This window comes from Dermacentor andersoni, chromosome 1, assembly GCF_023375885.2.
Source record: "Dermacentor andersoni chromosome 1, qqDerAnde1_hic_scaffold, whole genome shotgun sequence".
Taxonomy (NCBI): domain Eukaryota; kingdom Metazoa; phylum Arthropoda; class Arachnida; order Ixodida; family Ixodidae; genus Dermacentor; species Dermacentor andersoni.
Window position 1 is genome coordinate 316,666,535 of NC_092814.1, and position 19,808 is coordinate 316,686,342.

Here is a 19,808-nt window from a genome sequence, read left to right on the forward strand (position 1 = left end):
CAGCCAAGAAGGTTTTTTTCTGAAATATTTTCGCTCGTAACTGCCTCTATTGAACTACAGTACTCGCTTGGAATGGCTCTGGCTATTCTTTGCTATTCCCGTAGCACGCCACCTGCCGGCTGGAATAAATGGTGACGCCCCACAGATCAGCGACGGCAGCGTCTCGGGGGCAGCCTCTAAATCTCGAGGGCTGTGCGTTTCCTACTTGGAGGGGCCGAAAACTCGGCACGGCTGCCTTGTTTCGCCACCGATTAAAAAAAGAAAAAAAAGCTTCGGAATTCTCGCACCGCACAACAGATAACACTGCGAACCTTACCAAAAATCAAGGGTGCGGGTTATACAAGGGCAATTTTGAAATATACATTTCTGGGAGATTTTTTTTTTTTACAAAGTTCTGGGTGCAGCTGCTACACGGGTGCGGCCATTACATGAGTATATACGGTACGTTCCTCATGAAGGTACAAGAAAATAGCGCGCTTTTCGCAATTTCAATTTTATACTTATGTTCAAAGCACATCGCGCATTTTTTATCTTGCACGTACATGAAGTCTTCGGAAGCTCGCGTTGCAGCTATCATGGCTTCAGTGCGGCTTACGTAGAACAAACGGAAGCGCGCTCTTGAAGCGAAAGCCGCTCAGCTAACCACTATAGACGCCGCCACGTACAAAGAGCATATAGCTGAACACTACAAGAACAGGGAAAACCACACTATTTTACCCCAACCTCACCCTTCACTTAACAGGCAACAAGCACATGTCCTTCGCAAAGCTCAAACGAATACTCTTCTCACCCCACTAATGCTCTGCAAGGTTGGCGTAGCACAGCTGACTGCCCCAACTGTCCGGAGAAAAGGGCAGATACAGAACACATTCTGCACTCATGCAACACTGTCATTACCTCTCCTTATTTCCCTTCCCCTCCATCCTGGAGTGCTTGGCTTCACTTGGACTCGGCGCATCAACAACGGGCCTTAGCGGAGCAAGTGCTCTTTACTGGCCTTACTCTGGCCTTAAAGTGTTTTTTCCTCCTCCTCCTTCTCCTCCACCGCTCAGCTCACATGCGATAAAAACACACTCTTCTTATGATACGTTTCACTAGGACTTGACGCCGTCGTATTTCAGTCACGAACTGCAAAGCTCCAGTGCTGTTTCCATATACCTTCAGCAAAAATTATCAGGTTCAAAAAGTTACGCAAAGAAACACTAAACCGTTGCATCAGCCCTCACAAAGTAAAAAAAAAACAAAAACAAAAAAAAAGACAGGGAGACTTCTCTGAGTGTTTCAAAATATCTACGGTTATGGGTGAAAGCGATTCCTTCTTTAATTAAAATTTTGCAATTTCTTCTTGTATATTTTCAATAGTATTTTCTTTAAAGGAAAGACGGAAGGGGCTAAGAACTGTCGATTAAATGGGCTTGTGACGCGGCTGCAGTGTGGTCCTCAATCTGGCTAGCTCTTCGACGAACATGGATTGAGTTTAGAAAAACCAAGGGGCAAGTCATGCTCTGGGTTTTTCAGCGAGTAATGGAACCGAGAAATACGTACACATGGTTTCAACACTATCAGAAAAGTTTTGGTGGAAACAGTAGGAAATCGCCAAACGCCAAGATCGCAGATTTCTATTCAATTACTTAACAACCAAACTTCTTAACGCGGAAAGAGACTGAGACAAAGGGGAAACGATATACGCAAGCACAAAACTTCCGAATGAAGCTTTATTTCTGTCATGTTCTTTATTTCAGTGCTAAGAAGTTTGAACATGGGATATAAATTTACCCGATCTCTGACATTACTTAAGACGCAGAGCGTACAATGTAGGGCATTGGCCAATAATGTAAGCATACATGAAATACAATGAATGATCGACGCACTAAAAAAAAGTAGCTGTTCAAAAACACAAGGAGAAAATAATTTCACGGCGTGTTTAAGACGACATAGAATGTGCCACATTGTACAATGTTGAAAGTGTAACTCAGTAGCTCCCCATGCACAGCATTGTAGAGAATCTGTCCGAGGCTTCGTTGTAGCGCAGCGTATAAAATGTTGACGACAAGCACTTACTGCTCATATATACGGTAACAATACAAATATTTACATACATAGCGATGTCGGAACAAGCTTTTGTGAACATTAACTTTGGGGGCTGTTTTCATCAATTCGTGTTCGAGACCTTTCTTTTGAGTGCTAAGCTACAAGAGCACAGAGAAAATACTTGCTTTTCCCCCCCGTAATGTCAGAAAAAACAGCGGTGAGGTTGCCCACTACCTAACCTATATTACTATCCAACCTGAGAAACAGTTCAACTCGAGACTGTGCCAACAAAGAGCCAGTGTTTACTACAAATGCTGTAAAAACAACTAAGGTCACTGGCATGGGCAGTGCGCCAGATTGCATAACATGGGGTCAAAGTGTCGCCAACAGTAGGTTGTCCGGACCTAACGTGTTTTCCGCGCGATAGCGCTCGAAGGACAATCTATAAGACTATAAGGTACCCCAAGCATATAACACGGCCTAGGCGAAAGAAAGTCTAGGGACAGCGCGACAAGTCAGGTGAGAAACCCATCCAGGCACTATACTAGCACTTGGTGTGCCGGAGTGTTCGTGTTGCGCTCGCGTGTTGCGGACGGCGAAGCGCGCTGGGTGGCTTTAAACGCTTCTGTACACTCTTACGCAAAATTACACCTTTTTGCCGCACAACAATAATCGTCATCTGTCTTGTACGCATTTCCTTTCTTTAACGCTGCGAGCCCGGTACTTCCCAGTCACGAACGGCATGCGCGTTATCAGTGTGTCGCAGCATTCTCGACAGGAAAGTAGCGAGCGCCGAGTTTTCAGGAAAGGAAACGCAAGCAAGGCAGATGACGATTATCGCTGTGGGACAAATATACACCCCAAAGGGTGTAACCATTTTAAGAGTGAAGAATGTAGGCTCTTAAAACAGTTGCACTCTTTGGGGTGTATATTTGTCCCACAACGCACTCTACACTCTCAGAAAAATTTACACCCTTTGGGGCGTATCTTGTCCCACAACGATAATCGTCATGTCTTGCCCGCATTTCCTTTCTTTAATGCGGCGAGCCCGGTACTTTCCAGTAACGAATGGCATGCGCGTTATCAGCATGACATAGCATTCACGACAGGAAAGTAGCGGGCGCGGCGTTTTCAAGAAAGGAAACGCAAGCAAGGCAGATGACGATTATCGTTGTGTGGCAGAGATACACCCCATAGGGTGTAACTTTGCCTAAGAATGTAGGAAGTACCGGGCTCGCAGCGTTAAAGAAAGGAAATGCGGGCAAGACAGATGACGATTATCGCTGTGCGGCAAGATAAGTCCGAAAGGGTGTACATATTTTTAAGAGTGCGGAAAGAAAGCCTAGGTGAGCGCAGGGCTTTTTGTTAGGGGGCCCAAGCTAGGCCCAACTATCTTACAGGCGCCTCTCCCCTCAGCCATCACATACGTGAGCTGATGACAAACAGGTGGCATGGCATGGATCAGCAAACTCACGATGGCATTCGCCCTTTCTCTCGTCTCCTCCACCATCTTCCTGAGCACGCGCGTATGTGTGTGTGTGTGAGTGTGTGTGTGTGTGTGTGCGTGTGTGTGTGCGTGCACGATCGTAACCTCCACGGTTCCTCTGGTAGCTGCTGAGTATAGGCGGGAATGAAACGCTTAGTACCATTTCCTTTTCCGATAAGTATTTGCACCTATATAATTTATTGCCAGAAAACACTCTACAACGAGAAATGAACCTTATTTGGGCAGGTGAAACGGCTGGCCTTGTGGTACTAGAGGCAAATGTACAATTGTAATTGTAGAAGCGAAAACTTACCGATAGGCAGTGCGCGTACCACAATGAACGAGTTGCTTAAACGCATTTTGCAAGAATATTTGAATAACAAAGAAAACGAACCAGTGAATATTGCATCACTTGCATATTCAGTGTATATTATTCAGCAGTAATCATATTCATCACTCACTGCATATGAACAACGCAAAAAGCGGTCTTGGTATTGTTTCCATGACTGTACCGAACGACGTCAAGCTGGGACACCACGATGCCGGGTAGAATCGTGCAGTATATTAAGCATGTGTTCTGAAAAGGAAAGCACGTCACAGTCGCACCATGAGCATTAACACGGCGTCAAATTTCACGGCCATTGAAATGTGGGGCTTGTCATAATGTCGGACGACCATTGAGAGTTCCGCGCCGCAATGTATTATTCTTCACTGCCTCGGTGACACTGGTAAAATAAATTGTGCCTGAATATGAGAAAATTAGCCGCTGATAACTTCTGTTTCGACCCAAGCTGTAATACTTAAACTTACTTTAATTTTTTTTTGTGCATTGCGATGATTGGCTTCCACGAAAACGCTTCCAGTCTCGAAGCGCATTTGATGCGAAGCGCGTTTCTATAAGAAAGTAGGTCTAGACAAAAAACGCACATGTTTTATGGGAAATGCGCGCTTTATCAAAGTTCGATGTCATGATTGCATATCCTTATTACTTCAAAAGTAGCTACGACGAGTTTCAGGAATGAGAACATCACGTTATGGCGCAACCATGGCTCTGTAAATATGCGAGTCGATCGAGGGGTGAATTCACGAAGATTCTCGTTTGCGAGAGATGTCTGCAGTCGGCTGGGTCGCTATTGCTGACAAGTTCAATATCATGGTTGGCAAGTGCCGGTTCTCACGAACCACTCTAGTGTACGAACGGATTCCTGACCCTGTAAGATACGAGTAACCTAAAAAAAAGCATTCGAAAAAAATATACAGGCTAAATTACACACGTACTTTCGCAGAAGGACATACTCCATATATCCATCACCAACTCAGGCAATCTGTATGATGACAATGCCTTCAGAAAAGCACAACAGCTGTTAGCGTTTAACAAAGGTTCATAATACCCGTTTTGTTTAGGGAAAACAGGCCCTCATAACGCGGGCTGTAGTACGGCAGTTTTCTTTGTGAGTGCGCAAAATTGGACAGCTTTTACGAATCAGGGTCTGGTTCTTATTAGGGCGGAACAAAATAGCTTGGAGCAATGTGAACTTGAAACTAGAGTCTGTAGAATGTACTGATTTCCCGCTTGCTAAATTCTATCCCTTTCTCGTAATCCACTGCTCACAAGAGACCGCTCCTAGCAATATAGTAGGCGAAGTGCCGATCGGAGCACTGAAGAAACACGAAAAGAAAAATGATTAAAATAGAATCCTTACCGTACCATCGCCTAAATCAAACAGCGCAACCCGAACCGAAAGACCCATTTCCTTCGATCGTTCTACGCTGTTTTATATTGACTGTACTCTAATTATTTCAGTTCTGGATGACAACGTTTGTGTTAAGGCAGAAATTACCAGGGCTATCGGAATTTAATAATGCACTGGTATCGTTTTCGTAGATTATGAATGAGGCCTGATCCGTTATACTTACATTATCATTAATATACAGTTTAAAATATGAGGGTCCTAGCACCCTGCCCTGAGGAGCACACGCTTTCATAGTTCCTATCGCTGAAAATTGTTCATGTATTGCCACCGCTTGCTACGTGTTGGGTAGGTATGACGTCAGAAAACTGAAAGCTATGCCACGAAATCAATAATATTCTAAGCTTGATAATAATGTTAGGTGATTTAAAACATTAAAAGCTTTGAAAAAGCCAACATAAATCCCCATAATGAGTTGTCTCTCTTCAAAAGATTTACTGATCATTTCTTTTTTCTATAAGAGTACTAATTCTGTGGAGAGTACCTTTCTGAAAGGTAATATGTGAAGGTAATATTAACAATGTTTCTCACAGAAAAAATGTAACCGCAAAAAAATTTTTTTGGTGCCCTTTAGAAACTATAGATAGCTCTGAAGTTGGCCGGTACGTAATTGCAGAACCCATTCTTTTTTTCAGACAACTACGACTCCCGCAGGCTTCATAACGTCCGGAAATATTCCGGAGGCCAATGCATATGATACGTTAAATATATTCATAAAAATAGATACAGTATAATAATTTCAAGATAAAGTGAATTGGCTGAACTTGAAGTCCGCCAGCGTCTCTTACTTTACTGTTATTTACCACTGCAAACGCTGAAAGAACCTCAAGCGCGCTTGTTGGATTCAAAACGGCAATTGGTTTTGATGCTGGTAAGTATGATCCACACGATTCATTGTGTGTGCATGGGACGAGATCGACGAAGTTCTAGTTAAATGTGTCTCACTTTGTCACGCTGCAAAGTTTCGTGACGTGAATTACATCATTTACTTCAAGTTAAGACTATATTTAACGTGCAACATAGCTAACCACCGTGCTATGAAATGTTGGTAGTAGAAAATAGATTTGTGAAATAAAGTATACGCGTAAGACGTCGAGCGCATTATGGCAAACACAAGCTGAAATATGACAAAGTGAAAACCTGTCTGCGAATTCTTCCTGCCTTCTGGGATCTCGCATATTTTTTTCTCTATACTTCGAGCACTTGTTTAGCTCACCTTTCCTGGTTGATCACGTGCTCTGCCATTGCCACCGCTACACCACAGCGCGGTTACCGTAAAATACTTATCTTGATATACGATGACAAATACGGACGCGGTTTTCTACACCCTCGAACAAAAGTGCAAACACAATCCGAGCCACGAAGGCTCTGCTATTATGTAACTCCAGTCAGGTTTTATAAGCGTTCTTTAACACCTTCTCACATCGGCTTGATTTCGTTCATAATTAGTTGATTTTATTTTTTACTTTCGCGTAATTTTCTGGTCTCCATCTCAAATAAATCATACCATTTCAAATAGCAAGATCTGCATATAGCAGGGCTCACATCTTAATTAAGCTTTCATCAAATGTTTTAATGCGACAGAAATTATATAGACACTCAAGGTGCATTTATGCCGTCGCCGTGAGGTTCCGTATAAAGTCCAACAGCGATAAAATCGTCGCAGCGCGCCATAGGCTGTATGTGCCAGTGAAGGATTGCGAGCTCAATCTCACGTGTGCGAGCGAGGAAGGCGGGCCGGAAGCGCGCCCTCTCCTGTCGCGCACGAGGTACGGGGGTGATGGGAGCAAGGGGAGGGAGGGCGTTCTTCTCCGGCGGCTCCTGCTTACGGCGCGGCCGTGCGGGCGCCGTATCGCCGTATCTTGATAGTGATCTGCGATGTGACCATAGTGCGCGCCCGCGCGGGCCTCATCTTCAACGCGATCTGCAATGTTCGCACAGTGCGCGCAGCGCCGGTAGCTTCGTATGCGCTGCGCTTTCGACGTTTCGTTCGCGTTGAAGCGAGAGATGCACGAAGGTCGATTCGCTCGCTGCTGCTGCCACTATTTCTCACATCAGCATCTGGACAATGAGTTTCCGCAGCCAAAAAATTACGGGGCTTCGAAAAAGTGATTTAAGAAAATTTGGATCACCTACAGTTCTTCAACATATTTTTTTTTTTAATATAAGTACAGCGGTATTTCACCACCATCGAAATGCAGTCGGCGTTGCCGGGATTCGATCCCGTGACCTCGTGCTTAGCAGTCCAACACCATAGCCACTAAGAAACCACGGTGGATGGGATTCAGCAGTCATCGAGCGAGATGTGTTCATGCTTACCTGTCTGCGCGTGACACTGTGCTTACTAATTTAGTTGGTCAGCGAATGTTTACAAGTTTGTACGGCCGATAAAACTGCTATCCTTACTTCGTATAGCTATCTACTAATTTGCTATCGCAATCGGTGCTTTGCCTGTCGGGCGAAACTGCGACTTTTTTGCTCTCTCTTTGCATATTACCTGCTACCGCTGTAGTCCTGGAGGCACGCACCCCGTTGGTGACACGAACTCCGACGTGTGTGTGTGTGCCATAGTTGAGGGACGTCGTCGATTGTCATCATCACCTGCCCGTGTTGCGCTCCAGATCTCAGAGGAAGAATCGAAGCCATGTAGTGCTGCATTGCACTTTAAATTTTTATAAGCTAAATAGTTCAGAGAACCACATTATTATATATATACTTTTTAAATTGAAATCAGCCATATATCTCGGTCAAATGTCTTCGCAAAGTTATAAAATTTATAAATTATCCATTCATTCCATTTCGGTTCATTTATCATTTTATTTTATGTAACATGAAAACAAAAAATATTCATTCAAATTTTAAATTCATATATAGCATGAAAATTGATATTGACGATTAGTATTCGTTTAATATCTCGTTCTTAAATTATAAAATTATATTTAGGGAAAACACGGGGGAATGCGGGAATGGAAATTCAAGACCACGAGCAAATCGAGAACAATATGAACGCCGGAGTCAACGTTTCGACAAGGGGACTTGTCGTTCTCAAGTTGACATATGCTTTCCTCGGCTCAGTATCTATAGGTATGGTTCTCCTAAAGGAGAGAGCGGGTAATGCGGGTGGGCGAGGCAATGATAGAGGGTGTGCTAGTGGCGAGTGTGTAGAATTAAAAAGAGAGGTGTGCTATTCGACGTCGGTGGAGGAATGTGGAATAGCGTCGTGTGTCAGCCGGTCGACGTGTCACTGTAGGTTCCTTTCTTCGGGGAGGGGGCCTGGATGACGGGAGGGGGGGGGGGGGGGGGGTGCGATTATCTGCTTTTGTTGGAGGTCAGTGAACTATCGTCTCTCTGAAAGAGAGAATAAAAGTAGTGGCAGCAAATGGTGCTCGTGAAAAAAGAAAATAATAAGTGTATAAATAAAAGAACGAAAGAAAAGAAGAGAAATACAAACTAAGCAACCCGATTATAATTATAAATGACTAGGTGCTGTCGTCTATAGTTTGAAATTAGGCATAGCGAATGGATTCTAAAGCTCCTTTTGAAACGTTTATGCCTATTGGTTGCAATGCCTTGAACTTATAGATGAGGTATGATTCGTTTTATTTTCTGTCTCGCGCAGAATGGAAATTTTTCTGTAGGATCTAGAATTTAAGTTCATCATAGTTAGTACCTGGTTGGTTGAAATGCTCGGCAACAGCTTTTGGAAGACTTTTAGCTTTGTCCGCGCGATGTCGGTTTAACCTGACGTTCATTGATTGTCCGGTTTCGCTAATATATTCTTACACAAGGAACATTCAAGCACATAAATTACGTCGGAACTAATGCAAGTAAAGCTAGTTTTCACTTCGTGGGTATAGATATTTGCGGTGCTGTTAATTTTGAGGCCACTTTGAAGGTGCCTGCAGTTTTTGCATCTGGGGCTTGAACATGCTTTCATAACGGGAGTATGATGTTGCATGATTTTTGCGTGCACTAACAAGTCTTTAACGTTTCTGTTGCGGCGATAGGTCACCCTAGGTATCACTGGGAAAGCTTTTCTCAGGCGCTCGTTACTTGATAATATTGGGCGGTATGTTCGTAACATGTTGTTTTTGTTTGGGAGGGCATTAGAATATTTTGTTATAAGGGCTGGTGGTCTCTCTGATTCTGGTATAGGCTGTTTCTTATCTCATTCCGACGGCCACTCCAATCTTTACACGACGTCGTAAGCCTTGTCGAGAGGAACTCGTGGATAGTTTGTTTCTGCTAGCGTTGCTTTAAGGTCATTTAGGCGGTGGATATAATCGTCGTCTTCGCTACAGATTCTTCTTATTCATTTCGCTTGTCCTACAAAAATTTCTCGCTTGCAGTGTCGCGGGTGATGACTGGTGTATTCTAAATATGCTGGCTATCCGTAGGCTTCCGGTAAAGTATCGTTCTCAGTTTTCCATTTTTTATGTAGACCGTCGTGTCGAGGAAGTTGATTTGACTAGGAGAGTGGTGAGCAGTAAATAATAGGGTGAAAGAGGTTGAAATGGCTAATTAGGTTCTGAAGCGCGCTCGTCGCTAACACACCCTCGTTCGTTGCCTCGATCGCGCACCCACATTACCCCCTCTCCCCTTTAGAAGAAAAGATACCGATATAGACCGTTTTTTCATGGGCGCCACCATGGATGGATGGATGGATGCTATGAGCGTCCCCTTTGGAACGGGGCGGTGGGTTGCGCCACCAAGCTCTTGCTATAATAGTGCCTAATATACTATGAACTCCCACAACCAAAGTTTCTGATCCTCTATTGCGAACTTTGCTTTTGTAGGCCTCGGTTTTTTGTCGTTTCCCTACTTTTTTTCCACCAATCTACCAATCGCCTCTTACTAATCTCTATTTCGGACATGTTTACTTTTCCATTTCTGTCGCTGAACTCAAGGGCTTCAAGGAGGCCAGTTGGGCAGACGTCTTCACATTCTAATAAAACATGCTCCATCGTTTCCCTAGCTTTGCCGCAGCAAGCTCATGCTTCTTCTTCCTTTTTATATCTCGCTTTATAGGTGCGTGTTCTAAGGCATCCCGATCTCGCTTCGAAAAGTTATGAGCTTCCCTTTGAGTTATCAATTGTTTCTTTCCTGATTTCGTTTTTTCCTCTTAAGTAGTTACTCATGGCGCAGGTATCTTTTTTATTGCTGCCACCCATGAGATTATTTCAGCCTCTCTGACATTCCGCTTGGCTTTCTTTGTTTCTGTGTTGCCCACCCTACTTGCTGGTTAGCTTCCTAGTTCTTTTCCTCCACTCTGAATCAACATTCTTCCTGTACAGATACCTCAGCACTCTCCCAGCCCATTTATTTTCTTCTATATTCCCTTTCAGTCGTTCTTCATAATGAATTTCACTGCGAGCTTCCCTCACTTCAAAACTAGTCTAGCCCATATCACCCCGCACATCTTCATTTGTAGTCTTCCCGTGAGCGCCCAATTCGAGTCGTCCCACTGAACTTTGGTTCCCATCGAGTCCTAATTGTACCCCTCATTTAAAGCAAACAACCGCATTTCCAAACGTACGTCCTGGAATCATTACACCTTTCCACGTACCCCGGAGCAAGCAGTCAGGGATGGATGTTATGAGCGTGCCCATTGGAGCGGGGCGGTGGGTTGCGCCACCAAGCTCTTGTTATTATACTGCCTAATGTCCTACCTAGTTAAACAAAAAAAAAAGAAGAAAAAAACTGAACTCCCACAACCAAATTTTCTGATCCCCTATTGCGAACTGTGCTTTTGTACGTCTCCGTTTTTGTCATATCCGTACTTTTCTTTCACCAATCCTCCAATCGCCTCTTACTAATTCCTATTGCGAACATGTTTACTTTTCCACTGCTCTCGCTGAACCCAAGGGCTTCAAAGAGGCCAGTGGTGCCTAAATCGACCGCTGGGCCGACGTCTTCACATTCTAATAAAACATGCTCCATAGTTTCCCTAGCTTTACCGCAGCAAGCACGTGCTTCTTCTTCCTTCTAATATCTCGCTTTATAGGTGCGTGTTCTAAGGCATCCCGATCTCGCTTCGAAAAGTAATGAGCTTCCCTTTGAGTTATCATAAATTGTTTCTTTCCTGATTTCGTTATTTCCTCTTAAGTAGTTACTCATGGTAGGTTTCCTTTCCATTGCCGCCACCCATGAGATTATTTCAGCCTCTCTGACTTTCCGCTTGACGTTCTTTGTTGCTGTGTTGCCCACCCTACAGGCCGCATACTTGCTGGTAAGCTTCCTAGTTCTTTTCCTCCACTGTAAATCAATGTTCTTCTTGTACAGATACCTCAACACTCTCCCAGCCCATTTACTTTCTTCCATATGCCTCAGTCGTTCTTCATACTCAATTCTACAGCGAGCTTCCCTTACTTCAAAACTTGTCCAGCCCATATCACCATGCACAGCTTCATTTGTAGCCTTCCCGTGAGCGCCCAATTCGAGGCGTCCCAGTGACCTTTGGTTCCCATAGAGTCCTGATTGTACCACTGATTTAAAGCAAACAACCGCATTTCCAAACGTACGTCCAGGAATCATTACACCTTTCCACATACCTCGAAGCACCTCGTACCTATTGTATCCCCATAGCGCTCTGTGCTTCATTATGGCTGCATTTCCCTTCCCATTCACTGTTATTCTTTTTTCCTGTGTTTCCATATATCTATTGCCTTCGTTTATCCATATACCAAGGTATTTGTATACTGTTACCCGAGGTATTTCCTGGCCCTGTATCGCCATTGTCTGTTGTAATGTTGTGGTTGGGGTTTTAGGAAGGACCTGGCTCTTCGTCGGGACTAGGGGTACAGGGTTTATTTACATTAAAACAAGAGATACATTTCGACAGTCTAGCGTGACTCCCAAATGGAGCGCGCAAGACGAAGCATACAGCACACGAGCACACAGTTCCAAACACACTGCTTCTCGAACACGAGCACACCCCTAGCAGCCGACAAACTGCTGCTTAAAAAGACTCTGTCCTCCCTAGATCCCTAGGGGAGGGAAAACTGATGTCCAATCGGACCGTCCACAGTCGTTGGGGCGTAGTCGACCCGCCATTGAGGGGGAGGGCTCATACACTCACATACGCACTTTGGATTCCCAGAACCCGAGTTGAGCGGGTCCTCGTAGCCAGTTAGTCACGCCTGACCACAGCCGGCGCCTCTTAATTCCAGAGCTGACTTTCTCCGGGAATCGTCACGAGTGTAAGCAAACTGTGACGAATCCTGGGGCCCGAGGAAAAACGTACCGCAAGGTACCCTTTTGTTAGAGAAGCTCTTCTTGCTGCAAATAGACCATAAAGGCCACGGCAAACCAACAATACATGGTCCGCCAAACGTGGCTAGCCCTGCTGCCGTCGCCGATTCTCCGAAGGCGCATGGTGGATTAACGTTGCCATAGTCTCCAGTTCTCCGAAGGCAGTTCATGGTCGGTTAGCAGTGTCGTCTTCGCCGGTTCTCTGACGCGTGCCACCACCGCGGGTCGATCGAAGCACCTGCAGCGGGCTGAGATAGCTTTGCAGAGCAGTACCCCTGCAGGCCGATCGTCACACTGTTCACTGTTTTCATTGAATACCATAACACCTGATGTTCTAACACTAAATTTTAAACCTAAATTTTTGCCTTGCTTTCCACAGATATTAGTCAGACGTTGCAAATGACTTTGCTTGTTAGCTAGCAACACAATGTCGTCCGCATAAGATAAACCTGGAAGCTGCTACTCAACTACTGAACCCGCCTGTTTGTATGAGAGATTAAACCCGATATTACTTCCTTCTAGCGCCCTCTCCAGCCGCACCATGTACATCATAAACAGCAGTGGGGATAAAGGGCACCCCTGCTTCAGTCTCTTGATGATAAAATGTTGATAATGATGATAGCAACTTTATTGTACCGCCGGATAAGGAGGCCCCTACTCCCCGTCCCCGGCACACAGGCCTTGGGGACGGTGGCCGGAACCTCCGCGATTAGAAGCAAGCAAAGAGGTCTTGATTCTTCGCGGCTTCTTCCGCCAGGCGGATGGCGTGTTGCTGTGGAGTAGGGTCCTCGCTCCGCAGCAGGGCTTCCCAGGCCTCTCTACAATTTATGTTTGCTTTAGCCCCTGGTGAGCTAGCGCATTCCCAGATTATGTGATCGAGGGTCCCTCTCGCCCCACAGTGTTTGCACTCATCGTTTTCTCTATCATGCATAACATGGTATGCCCAGACCGGGTTTACGAAGTTCCCAGCTTGCAGGCGCCGCCATGCGACTGCCTCTCTATTGTTTAGACTTTTATCCGGTGGTGGCACCAGTCTCCTGCGTAGCCGATAATTTTCGACAATCTCCGTATAATTTTGCAGACGCTCGTCCATGTTCCGGCAGTCGGGTGGTTCCACAGCCACCCGGAAGTAGAGAGCTCGGGCTAACTCGTGGGCCGCCTCGTTGCCAGAAACGGACGTGTGTGCAGGGGTCCAAATTAAGCTAATTTTTCTGTTCAGCCGTCTACTGGCCAGAACCCTTGCCGCTTCCGGCGAGATCCTGCCCTTTCCAAAATTCCAGATGGCCGTTTTGCTATCGCTAATTATGAAATTTGCTTCCGTTCCCACGCAAGCGAGCACTATCGCAACTTCTTCAGCCGTTTCCGAGTTGCGGCTTCTAATGGTGGTGGCCGATACGGGGGCACCTCGGCCGTCGACCACCGAGGCGACCGCCGCACCCGACTTGCCACTTGCCGCGTGCACGTACGCAACCGACTTGCTGTCCATTGAATCAAAGCGTTTGATTAGTGCTTCTGCTCTTTTTTCCCTCCTCTCCGTGTTGAATATGGGATGCATGTTACGAGGGAGGGGGGGAATGATTATATTTTCTCGGCAGTCCAGCGGGATGTTTGTCTTGCCTCGTAGTCCCCTATCTGTTTGCAGGCCTACCATTTCGAGGATAGCTCTGCCTGTGGTCGTTCGGCTTAATCTTTCAAGCTGCGAAATTCTGACAGCCTCCGCTATTTCGTCCCAGGTATTGTGCACTCCCATAGAGAGGAGCTTTTCTGTGGAGGTGGTAATTGGTAAGCCTAAGGCCCTCTTTATGCACCGTCGGATGAGCGAGTCGAGTTTCCTCTTCTCCTCTGACCTGATGTTTAAGAAAGGCGTAGCATAGCACACGCGGCTTATTACGTATGCTTGGGTTAGTTTAAGCAAGCTTCTTTCCTTCAGGCCTCGTCCTTTCAGCGCGACCCTTCTAAATATGCCAAGCGCTTGCGTGGCAAAGCCCTCTAGATTTTTGATTGTCCCATCATTATATCCGTTTTCCTGTATGAAGAGTCCTAGGATTCTGATTTGGTTAACCTTTGGGACTGGTTTCCCCTCTATTTTAATGTCAAATTCCGAGCTACGCTTGCACCGCAGCGACTTTGGGTTGTAGACGAATAACTCCGATTTTTGTGGTGAGCATGAGAGACCCCTACTGGCAGCATAGTCCACGACAGTGTCCGCCGCCGCCTGCAGGCGCTCCTCGATGCTCGCATCGCTCCCCTGGTTGGTCCAGAGGGTGATGTCATCCGCATAAATACTGAAATTTAGCCCCTGTATGCTTCTCAGAGCTTCGGGGAGGCCCCTCATCGCCACGTTGAAGAGGAACGGGGACAGAACCGAGCCCTGCGGCGTGCCCCTGCTTCCTAATTTCAGTGTTGGAGATTTAATATCTTGGAACTTCATGCAGGCAGTTCTGTCTGACAGAAAGTCCTTGACATAGTCGAATGTTCGCGCGCCTACCCCGATTTCTTGGAGACCGTGGAGTATCGCTTCGTGTTTAACATTATCAAAAGCCTTTGTCAAGTCCAGGAGGAGGATTACCTTGGCGTCTCTAGAACGTGAGTCGATTATGTCATGTTTTAGTCGGAGCATCACGTCCTGCGTACACAAGCCCGGTCGGAAACCGATGATCTCGTGAGGCCACAGGTCGTTCTGCTCCATAAAGTGCGTCAGTCTGGTCTGGACTACGCGCTCCATCAATTTCCCCATGCATGAGGTTAGGGAAATGGGTCTTAGATTTTCTAGTTTAGGGGGTTTGCCCGGCTTTGGAATTAGGATCACGTTTGCCATCTTCCACTGGCGTGGCAGGTGGCCTTTAGTCCAAATTTCTTGCATGTACTCCGTCAGAGCGCTGATGGAGGCATCGTCCAGATTTCTTAGAATTTTGTTTGTTATCCCGTCAGGGCCCGGGGCTGATTTGGTTTTCAGTCCCAATATTACTGCCCTGACCTCCGCCTCCGTGATGGGTGCGTCGAGCTCCTCATTGGGAGCTCCGTCGTATTCCAGGAGGGGGGTGCTATGCGTATCGCCAATGTACATGGTGATCAGTTTGTCCATAAATTCCACGTCTGTACCCTCATACGCGTGCCTGGCTTTTGATAATCTAATTCCCGATGGGGTTTTCGAATTAGTCGGATCTAATAGGTGTCTCAGCAGACCCCACGTTTTGGAAAAGCTCATGCCCCTCTCCATCTCGTCGCATCTGCTGCACCAATTCTGTTCGCATAATTTGATCGCGTAATTTTCAATTTCTTTGTTATGTCTAGCAATCCGCCTTCTAAGATTACGGTTCCATTTTTGCTTCTTTAGTCTGCGCTCCATACCACGTTTTGCCTCCCACATGTGAAGCAGTTTGCTATCTATTATTTCCGGGGCATCGTCCCCTTCAATCGTCTTGGTTGCCTCTTCAACGTGACGCGCGATGGCCTCCGTCCATTTCTCTATGTTTGTGATTTTCCCTATGGCAGCTTTCTCTCGCTTCTCCCTAAATAATCCCCATTCGGTGATCCTCGGTTGACGCACACGACGCGTCTTCACCCTTTTTTTAAGGATCGAGGCCAGAACGAAATGATCACTTCCGAAATTGAGCTCCGAGTTTTTCCAATTCAGATCTGTCATATTTTTTGAGAAGGTCAGGTCAGAGGAGGTGTCTGCGCACACGCTGTTACCCACCCTGGTCGGACAGCTAGGGTCCGTGTGTAGGGTGAGTCCTAGCTCGTGCGCGTCCTCCCATAGCTGCCTACCTTTTGGATCTTGTTTAGCGTAACCCCATTCCGGATGCGCTGCATTAAAGTGACCTACTATTAGCAAGAGATTAATCCCGGCTGCCTGAATAGCTTTGCGAAAGAGGGCCCTGAATCGCACCTTTCTCTGCTGTGGAGTGCTGTACAAGTTTAATAGGAACACGTTCGGTTCCTCTTTTCGTCCCGTAATAATTTCCAGAAGCACTGCCTCAATGTCTCTCGAGTTGATTTCGTGCACGATTACCGCAATATTCCTCTTAATGAACGTAGTGACGCGAGATTCCTCACCCCTGTCACTTGAAAAAGCTTGGTATCCCGAGAGTTGTGCTGCTTTGCCCGTCTCCTGCAGGGCTATAGCTAGCGGTTTCTCATCTAATAGCGGGCAGCAGCGGCAGCTGGACGTGAACTCGTCTCTCACGAACGCTACTTCCATTTTTCAGCTATCTGCCGCTGTTTCGGCGCCTGTCGTCCTGGCTTTCCTGGTGCTTGTCAAGATTCCAAATCAGTGTGCCTCCGTCACCAGCCAGTATTCTGCTGCTCAGCGCATGCCCAGACGCATCTACACCAGGCGTGCAATTGACTGACCTACGACGTCACCGGGATCTCGGCGCCACCCTGGGCCATAAAAGCGGTGGCCTCACAGTGAAACGAGTCATTTGGCAGCAGCGGCAGCTGGACGTGAACTCGTCTCTCACGAACGCTACTTCCATTTTTCAGCTATCTGCCGCTGTTTCGGCGCCTGTCGTCCTGGCTTTCCTGGTGCTTGTCAAGATTCCAAATCAGTGTGCCTCCGTCACCAGCCAGTATTCTGCTGCTCAGCGCATGCCCAGACGCATCTACACCAGGCGTGCAATTGACTGACCTACGACGTCACCGGGATCTCGGCGCCACCCTGGGCCATAAAAGCGGTGGCCTCACAGTGAAACGAGTCATTTGGCAGCAGCGGCAGCTGGAGGTGAACTCGTCTCTCACGAACGCTACTTCCATTTTTCAGCTATCTGCCGCTGTTTCGGCGCCTGTCGTCCTGGCTTTCCTGGTGCTTGTCAAGATTCCAAATCAGTGTGCCTCCGTCACCAGCCAGTATTCTGCTGCTCAGCGCATGCCCAGACGCATCTACACCAGGCGTGCAATTGACTGACCTACGACGTCACCGGGATCTCGGCGCCAACATGGGCCATAAAAGCGGTGGCCTCACAGTGAAACGAGTCATTTGGCAGCAGCGGCAGCTGGACGTGAACTCGTCTCTCACGAACGCTACTTCCATTTTTCAGCTATCTGCCGCTGTTTCGGCGCCTGTCGTCCTGGCTTTCCTGGTGCTTGTCAAGATTCCAAATCAGTGTGCCTCCGTCACCAGCCAGTATTCTGCTGCTCAGCGCATGCCCAGACGCATCTACACCAGGCGTGCAAATGACTGACCTACGACGTCACCGGGATCTCGGCGCCACCCTGGGCCATAAAAGCGGTGGCCTCACAGTGAAACGAGTCATTTGGCAGCAGCGGCAGCTGGATGTGAACTCGTCTCTCACGAACGCTACTTCCGTTTTTCAGCTATCTGCCGCTGTTTCGGCGCCTGTCGTCCTGGCTTTCCTGGTGCTTGTCAAGATTCCAAATCAGTGTGCCTCCGTCACCAGCCAGTATTCTGCTGCTCAGCGCATGCCCAGACGCATCTACACCAGGCGTGCAATTGACTGACCTACGACGTCACCGGGATCTCGGCGCCACCCTGGGCCATAAAAGCGGTGGCCTCACAGTGAAACGAGTCATTTGGCAGCAGCGGCAGCTGGACGTGAACTCGTCTCTCACGAACGCTACTTCAATTTTTCAGGTTGGTGTAACAACCCTATTCCGTAAACCCGAGGTCTATTTTCTGAAGAGCGCTCTCGCTGCTGCTGCTGCCATTTTGCATTTGTTAGTCTATGCGTTCGTAATATTCTGTTCTTTTTTTTGCGCATGCTTGTTGCTGCCAACGGAACTGTTGTTGATCGCGCATACATCATGTTACGCTGCTGCGCGTGCCGACAGCTTATTGCTGACGGCTGTCCTTCAATACGCTGCTCCGAGTGTGATTTTGTCTTTCATCTCGGACCCTGTAGTGGCGTTTCGGAGGATACACACAAATCGAAACGAGGAAACGCACATAAATCCTGGAAGTGTGAGTCATGCAAGGGTGGCGGCAAATCCCATATTGCACGTGAAGAACAGCCGTCCGATCGAGAGCTAATCACTCGGCTTCTTGCAATCGAAAGTAAGATTGACTCTCTCCTGGCCTTGTCTGCCAAGCTTGAGCCTCTTGAATCATCCGTCCAACTACTCTCCGATAAGTTTGACGACTTTCAAACACGCCTTCTTGCCCAAGAAAAGTTAACCAAGGAAGTTACGAAGCGAGTTGAACAGCTCGAGAAGGGGGAAGGGGCCAGCGAAATTGCACAGCTCAATCTGGATATACATAATCTAGAGTGGCGCAGTCGTCGTCTAAACATTGAATTTCACGGCATCACGGAGTCTGATGACGAAGACTTGATGAAGAAGGTTAACGACATAGGTACGACACTGGAGCTTAAGCCATTGTGCTCGAGCGACATAACAGCCATTCACAGGCTTCCTGCTAAGCCGGGTAAAACACGGGGCGTAATTGTTAGCTTCGCAAAATCAGAAATTCGCGACGCTTGGCTGGAAAAAAGGAAGGCGTTACGAGACGCTAATACCAATATGTTTATCTGTGAAAATCTGACTCGTTTCTCTCGTACTCTTCTGGCAAGTGCAAAATGCTGGGCGAAGGAATCTGGCTACGCGTTCGTTTGGCACGCGAACGGAAAAGTACTTGTAAGAAAAAAGACCGGCGCACGTGCAGTTGTTGTCCGTGATAAGGACGATCTTGCAAACCTGAAATGATAGCATAGTCCTCTGCTATACTTGCATGAATGCGCCACTCCATTCATGTCAGATATCGCTTATCATACTGTGCAGCTGAAGGATGAGCAAAATCTTTCATTATTTCATTTGAACTGCCAAAGCTTGCGAAATAAATTTGATGAGGTTACCTTATTTTTATCGAGCCTAAACCATGAATTCGATTTCATTTGCTTTAGTGAGACATGGTTCACACCGGATGACTGTTTTTTACTACCTGGATATGGCTGTGTGTCAGCCTGTCGTTCATTGAAGCGTGGAGGTGGCGTTGCCCTGTATGTCCGTTCGGATCTGCCGTACCAAATTCCACCAAATTATAATATTGTGAACGAAAATTTAGAATGTGTTTTTATTCACTGCTATAACATAATTCTTGCTGTCCTGTACCGCCCGCCATCTGGGTGTATAAGTGAATTTATGCAGTTTGCAGAAGAAGTATTTGTGCGCAGTATTGAAATCAACCGTGAATGTGTTTTTGTCGGTGACTTTAATATAGATGCTTCTGAAAATAATGCTACCTTCTTGCATTTCAGAGAACTTTTCGAATCATACGGTTGTACAAATGTAATTAACGAGCCTACCCGTGTCACCTCAAGTACTGAAACAAT

At 46.7% G+C, this 19,808-nt stretch overlaps 1 protein-coding gene and 1 long non-coding RNA gene across 5 annotated transcripts in view; one reads left to right on the top strand and one right to left on the bottom strand.

Moving 5' to 3' along the window:
• The window catches only part of LOC129381004 (uncharacterized), a 75,088-nt gene that overhangs the window by 13,980 nt on the left and 41,300 nt on the right, over positions 1-19,808 (bottom strand). For 3 of the 4 annotated variants that reach the window (XR_011891036.1, XR_011891038.1, XR_011891040.1), the window contains exon 5: positions 3,979-4,094. The exons of the other annotated variant lie outside the window; for it this stretch is intronic. This is a non-coding gene — a long non-coding RNA (uncharacterized lncRNA). The remainder of the gene's footprint in view (positions 1-3,978; positions 4,095-19,808) is intronic. 4 annotated transcript variants of the gene reach the window in all.
• Positions 4,626-19,182, top strand: LOC126548408 (uncharacterized). Its single transcript, XM_050196547.3, has 2 exons — positions 4,626-4,730; positions 18,571-19,182. Exons 1-2 carry the CDS (start codon positions 4,626-4,628, stop codon positions 19,180-19,182), a joined length of 717 nt encoding a protein of 238 aa, XP_050052504.2.